Raw genomic sequence first — 17,109 nt, 5'->3', positions numbered from 1 at the left:
ATATGTATAAGGAGACAGAACTGCCATTAGTAGCAGAGGAAGATGGAGATCCAAACAAGATCACATAAATGAGAAAGGTAGTACAGGGGATACAAAGTCATTAGAAAACACAACAAAGATGACAATTTGTTTTTTAAAGTTTCAACCACTGAAGAAATATTTGTTTTCCCAACAAATTTGGACAAGCAACCTTAATCATATTGTATTACAGGTTAAATTAAATTGCATCCTAATACAAACAATCTGTAGAAGTTGAAAAATCCCTGTCTGAGTGATATTAAAAAAAGGCTTATTTAGCTACATGCCCCCTTTGCTTTACAACTTATCTTAGATTACCACCCGGGTTTTAAAACGTCTCAAAGTACCCCCCAACCTTTAAAAATGGTCTCACGTTACCCTTTCCGTCAGGATTATTGACGTTCCGTTACAAACTTTGGGCCCCACTTCGTTTTAATCTTTAACCTCTGCGAATAAGGGTTTTTTCACTTTCAGATGAAGAGAGGAAATAGGGTATTTGGGTGAGAAGGAGGCTAGGGCTTATCAAAATCTGTGGTGGGGTTCGAAATTTGGGAGAATTTGGAGAAGAAATCACGGGTTGATAAAACTCTGAGGTGGAGTTCGAAATTGGGAGATTTTGGAGTAGAAGATTAGGGTTTATGAATCTTTGAGTGGAGTTTGGATTTGGGAAAGGGGGAAGGGGGTCGCACGATTTGGGAGAAAAGGGGGAACTGGGTCGCATGATTTTGGAGGTTCAGTTTTTCTCTCTGTGAATACTAGGCTTTTGCAAAATATGAGCTGGGATTTTGGAGGTTCAGTTGTTCTCTCTTCTTTCCTCTCATCTGAAAGTGAAAAAACCCTTATTTGCAGAGGTTGAAGATTAAAACGAAGTGGGGCCCAAAGCTTGTAACGGAACGTCAATAATCCTGACGGAAAGGGTAATGTGAGACCATTTTTCAAAGGTTGGGGGGTACTTTGAGACGTTTTAAAACCCAAGTTGTAATCTGAGACAAATTGCAAAGCACATGGGGCATGTAGCTAAATAAGCCTTAAAAAAACCAATGGGTAACCAAGGTGGTTGGTGTGAGTGGTTTGGCACTCTCATTACTTAAGAGAGGTCAGGGGTTCGATCCCTGCTCTCGTACGGAGTCACCACTTTGGCCAACACTTTACCCCTTACAGGCCGACCCGGTGTGAGTGGGGATTAGTCTGGGTTGTGGTTAAGGCTTAAAGGTGCCACCCATAGTTGGGGCCCATCCAGGACCACCTCATGGTTTAGACCAAAAAAAAAAAAAAAAAACAAAACCAATGGGTCAGTTTCACAAGGGAGTTGACCGGGTTCGTTCTAGTCTGAGAATCACTGGCTTATTTGGTTTGGTAATTTAATTTGTTCAATTAGTGGACTTGGGTTTGTTTTGTGGGGTCAATTGAAAAATCAATGTCCATGTGAACCAACATATTGGACCTATTTATATGCCGTTTGAGAAGACAAAATACACCCAACCATAAAGGCCCATATTAGTCATGAGCCTCGTATCCCGACCCATCCCAGCCCAGACCAGTTTACCAACATAGCTCAATTTTGGTTGAGGGTACTATTGACTTTTCCAATTTCGTTTCAGCTCTTCATTTGATCGAGGGTCGTCATCGACGGCGAACTTGGGGGAAAAGGGCTTGGCTTTCTCAGTTGTGTTTTCCGATTTTATCAAAAATCAAAGCATTTTTCGTCTTTCTTTGGTAAGCCTTACAATTCTCTACTTTCCCACTTCAATTATTTCGATTATAGGGATCTAATCCATGACCTATGAATAACGAAAATTTGACAATGTAAAAAGAAAAAGAAAGAATCAAAGAGTTAATCTGAAAATGAAAGAATAAAACTTTAATATTCTAGCTTTGGAAGGTAGGTTTAACTATACATGATTGGAATTTGAAGCAGGTGAAAACCCAATTTTTATGTTTTCAATTTTTCAGTTATTAAGAAACTAATTCACCCAGCATTAGAAATCAAAGAAAAATATTCTGGTTGTTAATGAAAATATATTGTTGGGAAAGAATAGTGTAAATCGGGGTTTTTGATATTTGGTGAATGTATAATTGTATATGCCAATGTGTATAAAATTTTTGCCACACATTCAGAGCGAATTTATTCTTTGTTCAAGTCAGGTAGAGTAAATATATTGTAGATGTAGCAATCATGGCTCATTGGTAATGCTCAATTCTGTGGTATGCAATCATATGGATGGCATTTAACTTCATAGAGATTCTACAATGGCATTTTAGAAGTGTTTCCATGGCTTACCTATGAAGCATGGTATCCAAATATATGGTGTTCCCTCCTCCTTCTTCCCTCTTCTCCCCATTTTTCATTATAATGGAGATTAGGCAATTAAGAGTCTTGGCCACAGTTGGCCTCTTTAGGTAGACTGGTGTATTTCATTCAAATAGTTAGTTTGGTTTGATTGTAATTTGCGTTTGAGATTGAGGATGCTAAAAGGATTTAGATGAACATCTCGTTCCAACACTTTTTCATTAATAAAATCTCTGTTTCGTATAAGAAAAGAAAAACTAACTTAGTTTGAGGTTGTATTACGTGCAATCCAGTTTCACCATGAGTCCAATAGTTCTCTGTAAAATACAGGAGGCTATTGCCTGCACACCCACATCCATGCATGCATATGAACACACACATTTGAAATATGACCATCATGTTCCATTTTTTCTTTCATTTGGCAGATACTTGTTGTGTGGATTTCAGCTGCACCAAAATGGATTCAGTTGCATCCTCAACTTGTGATACTCGCAAGTGCACGAGCCGTTTGGTAGTATAGCATATGTAAGTGCGAGGTCGATCCCACGAGGATTGGTGATTGAATGATCCAATTCATTTTCCCTACACAAAACAGAAATGAAAAAAAAAGGAAATAAATAAAACAAGGAAGAAAGAAAATAACTAACTCAAGTAGATAAGTTCCCAAGTTCAATTAGATTAATGGATTGATTCTAGCTAAAGTATGATTAAGCCATGGTGTGTGGTCATAACCTTGTGTTCCTAATTCCCTAATTTGATCATTTGTTGTCTAACCTAAAATTAAGCATTAGGAACCCATTAAGCATAGAAGAACAATTTAAACAACCAAGCATGTATCTAATCCCTGTTGTCGAATGTCCATACATACTCTTCCTATTCATAGTTCAATTCGAATTAAAGCATGGTGTCTACTCTTAATTCAAACCAAGATAGCTAACATGCAAGCCTAAATGGTGATCAATCATTCAAACTAGCATATTAACTTATAAGCATAATGAATAAGAACAAAAACCATAATTGAAACTTGGAAACTTATCAAACTTGAATACTTAAGAAAGAATGTACATTACAAGAAAAATAAATTACAACTAAGAAAACATTAAAGAGAGACTAAGAGAACTTTGAGGAAGAAAGGAGAAGTGTTTGGGAAAAGTGTTTGAGGACATGGAGGCTTTTTGGAGAAGAAAGTAGAAGTAGAGAGTTGTTTGAGAAAGTGTTTGGAGAACATGGAGAATGTTTGTGAACTTGGAGACTTTGGGAACTTAGGGAGTGGAGAGAAAGGTGTTTGTGAAGTGTTTGAGACATGGAGACTTTTGGAAGAGAAGGGAAATGTGTTTGAGAACTTTAGAGATGGGAGAAGTGTTTGAGAGATTTGGAGAAGAAAATTTAGTAGAATGATCTTATTACAACAATTGAGAACTACAAAGGAAACTAAGAGAATTTGAGGGAGAGAAGGGAAGGGAGCTCTAGAGAAGTGTTTGAGAGCTCCCCCCCTTGGGGTGTGTTTACAAGCTTGGGAAACCTCACTATATATAGGCCTAAGGAAGCTGAAAATCTGAATTAAGTATGGCTAATGCATACAACACTTTGTTTTATAAAATCTGAAATGGTTGATGCACTTCACTAATGCATACAACACTTCCATTATAAAATCTGAAATGGTTGATGCACTTCACTAATAAATCCCACCAGCAGCCCTAGCTCATCTTCATGTCACCATGACCAAGCTTCCAACCAGAAATAATAGCTCATCCTGAGGTCAGCATGACCAGCAACTTCAAGGGCTTACGAATTGGGCTTCCCTTAAGCAAATTAAGACTTTAAGCACTCAAACTTGAAGTTCAGAATGTCTTCTTTCCAGCCATATATCATTTGGGTCAATCCAAGGTCGGAGGAGGAAGTTAAGGCCAAAACAAATTGCTAACTCATTTTGCGCGCTGATAAAATCCATCCTGAGCATGGCTCTGTGTTTGCTAGGTAACAGACTCCACAATTATCCAATGAGGCTGAATTTCGGATATGTTATAGTATACACCCATTGGAACAACTTTCATGAAGAATGTGGCCTCATCCGAGCTATGTAGGTTGCTGAAACAAAGCTTGCAATATGACCTACGAAACTGGGCTGGCAGGGGACTGTAGCCAAAATTGAGTTTGTCTTTAAGCTCTTCATCCATTCATCCAAATTAGGCCCTAACATGCATGGATTGCATCATTTACTATCCAAAGCCCTCATTATTACCTAAAGCTCAATGAACTGAAAGATAAACACAAAAAGGATTAAAAGCACAAGTTTAACTCAAAAACATAACCAAATCATAAGCTAGAAGGGTACAAAATGATATACAATTATGAACCGATCAAATACCCCCAAACCTAGATTTTGCTAGTCCTCGAGCAAAACAAAAGGAAAACAAAGATAAAAACAAACAAGAAGTTAACTAGACCACTTTCGTAGGTAACTCGATTGCATTGAGCATATGCAACAAGCCTTTAAACCTCTAGGCATCCCTAGTAGGAGGAGTTGTGTCTCCTGAGGGTTTAACAGATACGATACCCACAAACGTTTTACTGACTCTGTAAAACAAGGTAATTAGAAAACTTAAAAGATTGTTAGTCCTTAAGCAAAATAATTACATTAACAAAAACAGAACAAAACAAAACAAAAAAATTACAAAAATAAAAAGAACTCAAAACAATTTTTCCGAACATTTTCTGAAGAGAAATGACTCATGCACATGACTCAAAAGTTTTAACAATAAAAGCTCAATTTTAAACATTATTCACAAAGCGGCAAAGTTCAAAACATAATATGCTCAAAGTGTGGTAGTGTGATAGCCAAATGCAACAAATTCCCCAATCTTAGTTTTCACACAATTTCAAAAATCATACAAAGCACAAGTTCAACTTCAAATCCCACCAAAGTTGTCCTCTCACAAATGAATCACTCAGAAGAGGGCTATAATGCAACACTCAGTTATAAACATGATATTAGAGTTAAATCATAAGGGACTTAACTCAAAATAGGAAAATGAAGAACTTGCATTAATATGATCTCAAGAAGGATGCCAAACACTTAAAAGTAGAAAAATGGATGCAATTCAACCACATGACATTTAAGATCAATTTAGGTCTTTAGTATAGGTTGTAATGGGGCCAAGGGTGTAAGGTGAGTAAGAAATGAAAGGTATGGATAATACAAAGTCCAAGGAACTCGCAATGTAAGAGCATAAAACAATTGTTTACAAGACTTCGAATCATCACGATTAGATTTTTTTTTCTTTTACATGATCAAAACTCCTTATACCTTCATTTACATTGATTCAAACTCCTTTCCAAACACCAAATTATTTTGAAGGCCCAAAAATGAATTTTCAAACAACCGCCACTTAATCACAACTTTCTCTTTTCTTTCACCAATTGTGTGAATTTTTTTTTTTTTTTTTTTTGATGTAATATCCCTTCCCAAACTTAGCCTGAAAAACACATCCGAATTAGAGCTCATGAATTCCTTAGAAAGGTAAATATTTGTTTTTCGGGCTAAGGTGAGGAAATATAATTGGTAAAATGAAAGAAAAGGTTTACATGTAGGCTCAAAATGGTAAACAATGGAAAATCATGCTTAAGCATGCATAAGGTTAGCTTGAAAGGCACAAACGATCCAAAGAAGGCCTTAATATCACTTCTTAAAATGTCATGAAGTCAAATTGCATAAGAATGAATGACTTTTAAGTGATCAACCAAATCAATGAATAATGAGATCAAACAACAACTTTGATGACAAGAAAATAAGAGTATGTGTATAACACTCATGAAATGAAGCACAAGGCTCAAAAGCTCACATTATATGGTTATATAAGTCTAATTTATGCTTGATACAATTATTTGGGTCATGCAAATCCTTTAATTGGAAAATTATGAAACAAATGGCAAGTGCAAAGAAGGTTTCGAACATGTCATGCTAGAACGATGCCAAATTAATTAATTAATTAATTTTTTTTTTACAATAAAAATTTACAAGGAAAACAAAATAAATAATAAATAAAATTCAATTTTCATTTAAGTCATGCAAACATTTATCACAATCTCATCAAATGTGTTCGGAAAGTGAATAAAATCAAAATCAAAATCAAAATCAAAATAAAAGCAAGACTTAACAAAATAAAATAAAAATAAAAACAAGCAAATAAAAAAATAAAAAAATAAATTAAGGAAAAACCAAATTTACATGCTAAACTCCAATACCCCCAAACCTAGAAATGAACATTGTCCTCAATGTTTAAAATTTAGGCACAAGCAATGTCAAACATAACAATTGAAGGTATTAAAGCAAATAAATAAATAAATAAAACAAAAAACAAAAATAAAATAAAATAAAATAATTACAAAATAAAAAATTACAAAACAAACAAACAAATAAAAAGAAATGAAACAGTAAAACAGTCGAAACAAAAAGCCCTAAACAGACAGTCTTACGCAAACCAAAACCCAAACAATTAAAAGCCCAACCCAAAAGAAAGTTAACCCACCTTGAAACCTAAACAACGGTGAAAACCCGACCCACAATAAAATCCGAAGCCCAGACGTTTATTTTTTATTTTTATTTTTTATTTTTTTTAATTTAAAAAAAAAATGTGCATTGGGAGTGCAAAGAGTGTGATTTCTGAAAGGGAAGAGCGTGGTCCTTGATGCCTTGGTTCCTGGGGAGTCACGGGTGAAAGGGGTGAGGGACGTGTCGGCGTGCAGAGGCAGCAGTCACATCCCCCAAGCCAGAATTATTGGCTTCTTGGGTGAAGCGGGACGACTTTTTCACTAGAAGGTGGTGAAAGGTGAAAATGCAATTAAGGGGGTTGGGAAACGGGTGCGGCGACATATAGAGATAAGCGGTAAGGGCCGCACAGAACTCAGAACCGCAGCGGCTAGGGTTTAGCAGACTAAGTCTATAAAAGGTAAAAAGAAAGGGTAAAAAAAACACAAACTCAGAAACACACAAAAGAGAAAAGAAAGAAAGAAGAAAAGAGAGTGAGAAATCAAATGGCCTCTAACTACCCATTTTCGTTGGATCTCAACCTAGCTCCACCGACTCAGACACGAGGCCAAGCAGCGGCACCAGTATGGATGCCCTACTTTGCTTCCGCACGGGGGCCTGTGACAGTAACTGACTCAATACTCCTGGACAACGATGTTGCCATTGGAGTGGCTAGAAATTTAGTGACTCCTAAAGATATACGTGTTCTGGGGACAAGGGATGACAACCGGGTCGTGAGCGATGCCCTGGCACTGAGCGTGCAGAGTACGGCAACAGTCGCAAGTTTGGGTCATCGCCTACTTGCGAAGTCCCATGAGGTAGAGGTGCTGAAAGGTCAGTTGGCGGCGGAGCGAAGTATGGTTGAGGAGTGTCAGACTGCTATAAAAAGCTTGAAAAGGGAGAGGTCAAGGATAGTGGAGGTGAATCGACACCAGCTAGAAGTATTGCGGGACGAGAATAAAAACCTATCAAAAATGGTAGAGTTGTACTCTCGCGACATGCGAAAACAGCTGGAGGACCTAGACAGACCGGGTAAACGCAAACAAGCAGATCGCGAGAGTAGTTACGCTCAAGCTAAGATTGCGATCTTTGGGAGCTCAAGTGATGAGCCCCAAGAAGCTGTGCGTGAAGCCCCGGAAGAGGACAGCCAGAGGGCCAAACTCAAAGCTCCAATGGTCGAGACACCAAGCACCGAGAAGAAATGATTTCCTACTGCATTATTGTTGTTTTTATTTTATTTTGTTGTTTTTGTATTTTCGTTATTTTGTTTCGGAAATAAAAGAGTAAGGTTGCAGAAAGAAAAAGAAAAAGAAAACACACTTCCCAACTAAAATAAAACAAAGACGACAAACGGAAAAGAAAACACATTTCCCTAACTAAAATAAACTAAAGATGATAGCCGAAAGGGAAAAGCAAAAACACAAAGCTCTAGAAAATGAAAGTAACGGGCAAAAACATTAAACACCAGAAAACACGGAGGAAAAAAAAAGAAAAGTAAAGTAAAGGTGCTCCCCCTTGAAGCGATTAGGTCGAGCATGCCCGGGAAATCCGAAATGGTGTTGGCTCTCTCTCATCAGCATATGTCTATTTAAACCACACCTCTGCAAGCGGATGATACCCAGCATTTCTTCCTGCAAACTCAAGGAAAAACATCAAAAAATTCAGAAGCAAAACAAATGGCATCCTCATGCACTCACCTTGATGATCTCAACCTTGAGCTCTCACTTGCACCACCGAATGCCCAAACAAGGGCTCCTCCAAACACTGTCTTTCCAAACTCTTCATATCATCACGGCACGGCCTCAAACTTTGCTGAGGCAATACCGAACTTTTCTGAGGCACTGTCGAACAAAGCAGTGCTGCTAGGAGGCATGATTAGCAGCAAGCTCACTCCGACAGATCATCTGCATGTGGCACAGAGGTCTGATAAGGCAGCGGTAGAGGAGTCCCACAATTTAACTGTGCTCCACGCGGTCTCCGCTACCAATTTGGGCATGCGATTACTGGCGAGGACAAGGGAGTGTGCCGCGATGAGCGAGGAAATAGTTTCCTTGAAGGCTATGGTGGCGGACTTGCAGAAGCGGCTCTACTGTGCCAATCAGCACGTGGAAGCACTGCAGAGAAAAAATGAGGACCATGTGGAGTTGCTGCAGATTCTACAAGTGCGAGAAAATAGAGGCAAGCCATGATGATGATGGAGATGAAGAAGATGAAGAAGATGATGATGAAGATGATGATGATGTTGTTATTTTGTTATTTTGTTTTTTTGTTTTTGTTTTTTTTGTTTTTTTTGTTTTTTTTGTTTTTATGCAATGTTTGAATTGAAATAAAGTTTGTTTTTAACACTCAGAGAAAAAAAAACTAACTAACTAACCATACCACGTAAATAAATACATAAACTAACTTAACAAAACAAAAACAAAGACTTAACAGAAAAGAAAACAAAGAAAATAAAAAATAAAAAAAATAAAAAAAAATAAAAAAAAACTTAATTTAAAAACACACGAATATACAAGCAACTCATGGATGACCAGTTAAGGGCCTCAGAAAACACAGCCAGGGGATCCGGGAAGGTTGGAGGGGTCACAATGGTCCCGCTTAAAACCCAAACTTCTTAGACACCGAAGGTGTCGCCTATAGAACTCCTAGACACTGTATTGACGGAAGTGTTCACTGGAGTTACCATAAGTCAGCTCATATGAAAAATCTTTTTAAAATTTTTAAGATAAGAAACAAAAACAAATTAAGATAAAATGGAACAACAAACCATAAACGAAAATGAACTAAGTACTCTAAACAAATTCAAACAAACAACATAAATTGTTGTACTAAAAGAAACAAACCAATAAACCAAAGAAAAACACAAACAGCACTTTCTATCACCCGTTTATCACCATTTGGACAGATTCGTTTCTATGTTTTTCAGCTTCGACCTCTGTTCAGTTTTTAGGCTATAACTTTCCAACCGTAAGTCCAAATTTTACGTTCTTTATATGGTTGGATTCAGCACAGAAAAACAAAGAACTCAACGTGGACCAAAAGGTAAAAACAATGACGGAAAGAAACATAATTCAAAGAAGAGAAAGGATTGAAATGCTCCCCCTTGAAGCGATTAGGTCGAATGTGATGCACTTGGAGGTCGCGACTTCTCCCACTACTCCACACTTCCTATCTTTGAAGTTGCCATCTCTCTCCATTTTTATTGAGCTATTTACATTGCTAAAACAAACACACAGAAAAACTTGAAACGGAATTAAAGGATTATGAAATATATAAAAAAAAACTAAAAATGAAAAGGAAAAATCAACACAAGTCCAATTCCATGCTTCAAAGCAACAAGCACCAATGGGTTGTGTAAGCTGGGACTTAAACCCAGTTCTCTTGCTTGTTGGGCAATTGTCCTTTTCTGTTGGACTACAAACACAACTTGTCCATTAACGTCATTAACTTTAAAACTTGAAATTGTCTAGTTAAGAAAAAAAAATAAAGTAGGAAAGCCAAATAGAATCAAACAATGTTACCGATCCCCGGCAACGGCGCCAAAAACTTGTTGTGTGGATTTCAGCTGCACCAAAATGGATTCAGTTGCATCCTCAACTTGTGATACTCGCAAGTGCACGAGCCGTTTGGTAGTATAGCATATGTAAGTGCGAGGTCGATCCCACGAGGATTGGTGATTGAATGATCCAATTCATTTTCCCTACACAAAACAGAAATGAAAAAAAAAGGAAATAAATAAAACAAGGAAGAAAGAAAATAACTAACTCAAGTAGATAAGTTCCCAAGTTCAATTAGATTAATGGATTGATTCTAGCTAAAGTATGATTAAGCCATGGTGTGTGGTCATAACCTTGTGTTCCTAATTCCCTAATTTGATCATTTGTTGTCTAACCTAAAATTAAGCATTAGGAACCCATTAAGCATAGAAGAACAATTTAAACAACCAAGCATGTATCTAATCCCTGTTGTCGAATGTCCATACATACTCTTCCTATTCATAGTTCAATTCGAATTAAAGCATGGTGTCTACTCTTAATTCAAACCAAGATAGCTAACATGCAAGCCTAAATGGTGATCAATCATTCAAACTAGCATATTAACTTATAAGCATAATGAATAAGAACAAAAACCATAATTGAAACTTGGAAACTTATCAAACTTGAATACTTAAGAAAGAATGTACATTACAAGAAAAATAAATTACAACTAAGAAAACATTAAAGAGAGACTAAGAGAACTTTGAGGAAGAAAGGAGAAGTGTTTGGGAAAAGTGTTTGAGGACATGGAGGCTTTTTGGAGAAGAAAGTAGAAGTAGAGAGTTGTTTGAGAAAGTGTTTGGAGAACATGGAGAATGTTTGTGAACTTGGAGACTTTGGGAACTTAGGGAGTGGAGAGAAAGGTGTTTGTGAAGTGTTTGAGACATGGAGACTTTTGGAAGAGAAGGGAAATGTGTTTGAGAACTTTAGAGATGGGAGAAGTGTTTGAGAGATTTGGAGAAGAAAATTTAGTAGAATGATCTTATTACAACAATTGAGAACTACAAAGGAAACTAAGAGAATTTGAGGGAGAGAAGGGAAGGGAGCTCTAGAGAAGTGTTTGAGAGCTCCCCCCCTTGGGGTGTGTTTACAAGCTTGGGAAACCTCACTATATATAGGCCTAAGGAAGCTGAAAATCTGAATTAAGTATGGCTAATGCATACAACACTTTGTTTTATAAAATCTGAAATGGTTGATGCACTTCACTAATGCATACAACACTTCCATTATAAAATCTGAAATGGTTGATGCACTTCACTAATAAATCCCACCAGCAGCCCTAGCTCATCTTCATGTCACCATGACCAAGCTTCCAACCAGAAATAATAGCTCATCCTGAGGTCAGCATGACCAGCAACTTCAAGGGCTTACGAATTGGGCTTCCCTTAAGCAAATTAAGACTTTAAGCACTCAAACTTGAAGTTCAGAATGTCTTCTTTCCAGCCATATATCATTTGGGTCAATCCAAGGTCGGAGGAGGAAGTTAAGGCCAAAACAAATTGCTAACTCATTTTGCGCGCTGATAAAATCCATCCTGAGCATGGCTCTGTGTTTGCTAGGTAACAGACTCCACAATTATCCAATGAGGCTGAATTTCGGATATGTTATAGTATACACCCATTGGAACAACTTTCATGAAGAATGTGGCCTCATCCGAGCTATGTAGGTTGCTGAAACAAAGCTTGCAATATGACCTACGAAACTGGGCTGGCAGGGGACTGTAGCCAAAATTGAGTTTGTCTTTAAGCTCTTCATCCATTCATCCAAATTAGGCCCTAACATGCATGGATTGCATCATTTACTATCCAAAGCCCTCATTATTACCTAAAGCTCAATGAACTGAAAGATAAACACAAAAAGGATTAAAAGCACAAGTTTAACTCAAAAACATAACCAAATCATAAGCTAGAAGGGTACAAAATGATATACAATTATGAACCGATCAATACTGGTCCACACTTGCAAGGGATTTACGATTTTCTGGTCTAATGGTATGCTGAATAGTGATAGTTTGTATGTCTCATCCTTTTCTTTAGTCGTTTACATCATTTGCCTTGTAACACTGGTAAAGTAGGATTGCAACTCATAATAGCCATTCAAATAGGCTTGCAACTTCTTAATATGCATCCCCCACCACACTAGTTATTGTTTAATTTTGTCCCAGAAAGGAAAATTCAGGCGTGCCGTCTTTTGATCATTGGTGAATGATAGGCAGCTAGTCTTTTGGCCTCTAAAGGATTTAGTTGTCGTCATTCAGTTTCTCTTAACTTAATGATCTTGGGTTCTTATTTCTGGTAGTTTTAATTCAAAATTATGATGTGTTTTGAACCATGCAGGTTATTATGAAGGCTTGACAATGTGACAGAGTATGGGAAGTAAAAGTCCATATGCAGGTCTGATTTAGCTTCAGCTCTTGGAGACCATCTCAAAGAAGGATTGAGCAATGATGACACGCACAAAGTTGCTAGCATGTCAGTAGAGTAAAAGGAGATCTTTACAGGGGTGGCGTGAGAAACTTGCACTACACTTCTTCCCAATCCCATCTAGGCAGCTGGTTGTTGAATAGATTAAGGCATTTTCATGTATCCAAGAAATAATTTGAATAAGACTTTAGTAATGTTTTCTAGTAATATGTTTATGTACATTTAAAGATATGGAAAACGAGGTTTTTATTTCTTTTGTGCCTCTCAAAATCACTGATTTTCTATGGGAGAGAGAATTTAAATTATCTTCCGACTTTTACCGGCGGTTTTTATATTCGTCGAAGTAGGATTTTCTAGCTGCGCCTAGCGACGGTTTTTTACGTTGCTAAAGACTTTCCAAGACGAACGGAGCATTTAAATCGTCAAGAAAACTAAACATACCGGAGCAAAAGGACAAAAACCGTCACTAAAGAGCCCAACTGTCGCATATTGGCTGAAAAGACTACTGTGGTGGTGTTTTTTCTTTCTGTTTTCATGTAGACGTTTGGTTTGCTTCCCCAAAACCACCGGCAATTTATTAAAACACATAGAAGCTGAAATAAACTAGATGGCACTTCAATAATTCGGAAGCAATGAGATTGATGGGAGCTCACTCATTTTCTTCAACTAGTATTCCATTGTACCACAACCCCACCATCTTATTATCCTTTTTCTTTGGTAAGTGAGTCTTCTAATTCTCTGTGTTTACCACTTCAATTTGATCTCATGGCACAGAAATAGCGACAATTTAAATAAATAAATATGAAGAAAATTTTGATTCTAACATATAAGGGATTTATCAGAAAACCCAACAAAGATAACAATTTGTTTTTGAAAGTTTCAACCACTGGAGAAAGATTAGTTTTACCTACAAACTTGGACAAGCTACCAAATCATATTGTATTATAGGTTAAATTAAATTGCGTATTGAATACAAACAAGCTGTAGAAGTTGGAAAATCTCTGTCCGAGTTGGAAAAAAAACAATGGGTCATTTTCACAAGGGAGTTGACCGGGTTCATTTTAGTCTGAGAATCACTAGCTTGTTTGGTTTGATCATTTGTTTAATTAGAGGACTTGGTTTGTGGCTCCGGACAGTTAGGCTGTTGTCTTCAAGCATTCTCAAGCTCGCAGCTTGTTCTAATTAACTGAATATAACTGTGTCAAGAAATTGACATCAAGATGTATATCATATATAAAATACCTAACAAAACCAGTAGGTGAACTTGTTTTAAGCCTCTTCACAACACATATTTTGTTCAATTTCTCTGTCTTCATATTAGAGTTCTGCATCCAACTGTCGTCTGTCAGAAGAAACATGATTTTCGACAAGTATACGTGCCTCGTTCTCTTGGCTGTTTCTTTTATACTTACAATTCCTCATGCAGGTCAATTCCTTCTAGTAATGAAAGCTCTGTGCTGAATTTTGATTCTATTATACCATGTCCATGTCACTTATAAGTTTCATTGTATCATAATTTTAGCTGCTTACGACCCATTGGATCCGAATGGGAACATTACATTGAAATGGGATGTCATATCCTGGACTTCCGATGGTTATGTGGTAAGTAGTTTGGTTCATAACATTTGCTATATTGGAAGAAGCAATCACCTTGGTTTTCCTACTTTATCAGATAATGACCATCTGAATCTTTGATGGAGCAATAACTTTTGCAAGAATCTCACATCAGCTTGATAATTCATTTGACATGCATTTAATAATAATATGAGTGCCTCTAGCAGAGAAATTTGAATTCATGCTTACTGACTTCAAGGAAAGTGAAGGGGCAGAAGAAGAAAAATTGCATATTGATTAATGTTGATTGTCAACAAATGTTCTTTAAAGATGTATGCTGTACAATTACAAAATTTCAGGCAGTTGTGACGATGAACAACTTTCAAATGTACCGGCACATCATGAGCCCTGGCTGGACCTTAGGATGGGTATGGGCAAAGAAAGAGGTGATCTGGTCCATGGTTGGAGCACAAGCCGTTGACCAAGGAGACTGTACCAAGTTTAAAGGAAACATACCACATTGTTGTAAGAAAAATCCTACAGTTGTTGACTTGCTCCCTGGTGTCCCCTACAACCAACAGATTGCCAATTGCTGCAAAGCTGGTGCTGTGGCATCATGGGGTCAAGACCCTTCAGCTGCTGTCTCTTCCTTCCAGCTGAGTGTTGGGCGCTCTGGAACTTCCAACAAAACCGTCAGACTACCAAAGAATTTCACTTTGCTTGGTCCAGGACCAGGCTACACTTGCAGCCAAGCAAAGATTGTGCGATCTACAGTTTTCAACTCACCTGATGGTCGTCGAAAAACTCAAGCGCTGAGTAAGTATCTTTAACTAAAGAAAAAATATTGAATAAGACTGATTTTGCTACAATTCTAACTGTATAATCTTGTTTGCAGTGACTTGGAATGTGATATGTACTTACTCACAGTTGCTGGCGTCTCGCTACCCGACCTGTTGTGTCTCTATGTCATCATTTTACAACTCTACAATCACTCCTTGTCCAACTTGTGCCTGTGGTTGCCGAGACAAAAATAAATGCATTGTGTAAGCATTTATCACTCATGAGTTCTGCTTTCTAACTCAACTAAATGTCATAAACACTACGGTACCAGAAGTCATATACATTCTAGAATCTAGATTGAGGCATGCATCTCAGTAACTGACATTCAGACCGAAACATAATAATGCAGGAGTGATTCAAAGTTGTCGAGTGTTGTGGGAATACACACACCAACAAAGGATAACACCCCGCTGCTTCAGTGCACACAACATATGTGCCCAATTCGGGTACATTGGCATGTGAAAACAAACTACAAGCAGTATTGGCGTGTGAAGATTACCATAACTAATTTCAACTACCGGTTGAATTACACGCAGTGGACGCTTGTGGTTGAACATCCAAATCTCAACCACATTACGGAAGTTTTTAGCTTTGTCTACAAGCCCCTGACCCCATATCAATCCAAGAGTAAGTCCAGACTTTTCCATACAGGACTTAGGGAGTCTTGCAAGTAACAACTAAATATATTTCAAAAGAAAAGCAAGCACTTTTGGAGCTAAGACTTGTACCATTTGGTTGTGCAGATGACACTGGTTTGTTTTACGGCACAAAATTCTACAATGACCTCCTAAAAGAAGCTGGGCCAGAGGGAAATGTACAATCAGAGTTGATTCTTGAGAAGAATGCAAACACATTCACATTCAAGGAGGGTTGGGGTTTCCCTCGTAAGGTCTATTTCAATGGGGATGAATGCATGATGCCCCAACCTGATGAATTCCCAGGTCTACCAAATGCTGCCCATGCAAATCTAATTACAGTACCAAAATTGGCTCTCTTTTGGCTTCTGATGTTTCTGGCTTTTCCCTGATGATCATTTGAACAGAAGATTGAAACAGGAGCAATGCCATATGAACATCAAAACACTTATTATAAGGTTCTTGTGGTGGGTTAATGAAGTTGATGTGAGTACGTAAGTGTTATATATAAATTGCTTGAACCTGTGTATAAAAGAAACCAATTCCTTGCCTGATAAGGTAGAGAAGGCCAAAAAACAAAAGACCAAACTATATGCCTTTCTTCTTCACATATTTCTAATCATCCCCTGGTATTGCTACTCTTCTAACTCTACTGGTGAAGCGCAACAGCTCAAAAGAAATTAAAGGCAGAAAAAAAAAGAGTAAAGCTTTTCATGGGTTCCATTAGTTTTCGAGCTAAAACTAATCTAAGACACACCCACAAGGCATTTTGATAAAAAACCAACACAGAATCTGATCATATTTCGAACATTCTAAATTCTACAACTTCTTGAATTCTGTATTATAAAAATAAAAAAGACAAAGGCTTTGCTACATAATAAAGATGAACTAATTCGATCAAACCAAAAAAAGAACGCCAGATTTCAATACCTTTGGTGGGTGATATGTACAAATGCGTTGGGCTCTTTTGATTTTCATGTTTCTTCGTGCAGAAACAGAAACAGAGTCAAGTCGCTTTGCTGGTGGAGAGTTCATGACAATCGAGAGAGAAGAAGAAGAAGAAGAAAGGCGCGCTTTGTGCTATCAGTTTTCAAACACGTGTAAAGTTTTTTTCTATCTTAAGGAAGCCCCAAGGTTTAAGGTCTTATTCGGAAGCATTGGCAAATTGCGAATTGGCCCTTTTTCATAAATTAATTTTGAGAGTTGAGCAATAACTTTGGTAATGATTGAATTGAATGAGGGACCAAAAAGAAACCGGAAAACTTGAAATTGAAGCAAACCAATT

General features: G+C 37.5%; 1 protein-coding gene and 2 long non-coding RNA genes across 3 annotated transcripts; 2 read left to right on the top strand and 1 right to left on the bottom strand.

Moving 5' to 3' along the window:
* Positions 1 to 1,533: 1,533 nt before the first annotated feature.
* Positions 1,534 to 13,048, top strand: LOC110753387 (uncharacterized). Its single transcript, XR_015835852.1, has 2 exons — positions 1,534 to 1,734; positions 12,709 to 13,048. It is a non-coding gene; the product is annotated as an uncharacterized LOC110753387 (long non-coding RNA).
* Positions 13,049 to 14,040: 992 nt separating this feature from the next.
* LOC110753383 (COBRA-like protein 4) lies at positions 14,041 to 16,738 on the top strand. The gene is made up of 6 exons (XM_021954285.2): positions 14,041 to 14,221; positions 14,318 to 14,397; positions 14,709 to 15,165; positions 15,245 to 15,392; positions 15,539 to 15,816; positions 15,933 to 16,738. The coding sequence occupies exons 1-6, from the start codon at positions 14,152 to 14,154 to the stop codon at positions 16,214 to 16,216; spliced, it is 1,317 nt and encodes a 438-aa protein (XP_021809977.2). The 5' UTR covers positions 14,041 to 14,151; the 3' UTR covers positions 16,217 to 16,738.
* On the bottom strand, positions 14,614 to 16,991 carry LOC148294632 (uncharacterized). The gene is made up of 3 exons (XR_015836119.1): positions 16,755 to 16,991; positions 15,271 to 15,359; positions 14,614 to 15,135 (listed from the first exon to the last, which is right to left on the bottom strand). It is a non-coding gene; the product is annotated as an uncharacterized LOC148294632 (long non-coding RNA).
* Positions 16,992 to 17,109: the final 118 nt, after the last annotated feature.

This window comes from Prunus avium, chromosome 5, assembly GCF_965620075.1.
Source record: "Prunus avium chromosome 5, drPruAviu1.hap1.1, whole genome shotgun sequence".
Taxonomy (NCBI): Eukaryota; Viridiplantae; Streptophyta; class Magnoliopsida; order Rosales; family Rosaceae; genus Prunus; species Prunus avium.
This window is presented reverse-complemented; position numbering and strand designations above follow the sequence as displayed.

Coding starts and splice junctions, on each gene's coding strand:
- LOC110753383 (XM_021954285.2), top strand. CDS start 14,152: ATGATTTTCGACAAGTATACGTGCCTCGTTCTCTTGGCTGTTTCTTTT. Junction 15,166..15,244: donor TCGAAAAACTCAAGCGCTGA/GTAAGTATCTTT, acceptor TCTTGTTTGCAG/TGACTTGGAATGTGATATGT. Junction 15,393..15,538: donor GACAAAAATAAATGCATTGT/GTAAGCATTTAT, acceptor ATAATAATGCAG/GAGTGATTCAAAGTTGTCGA.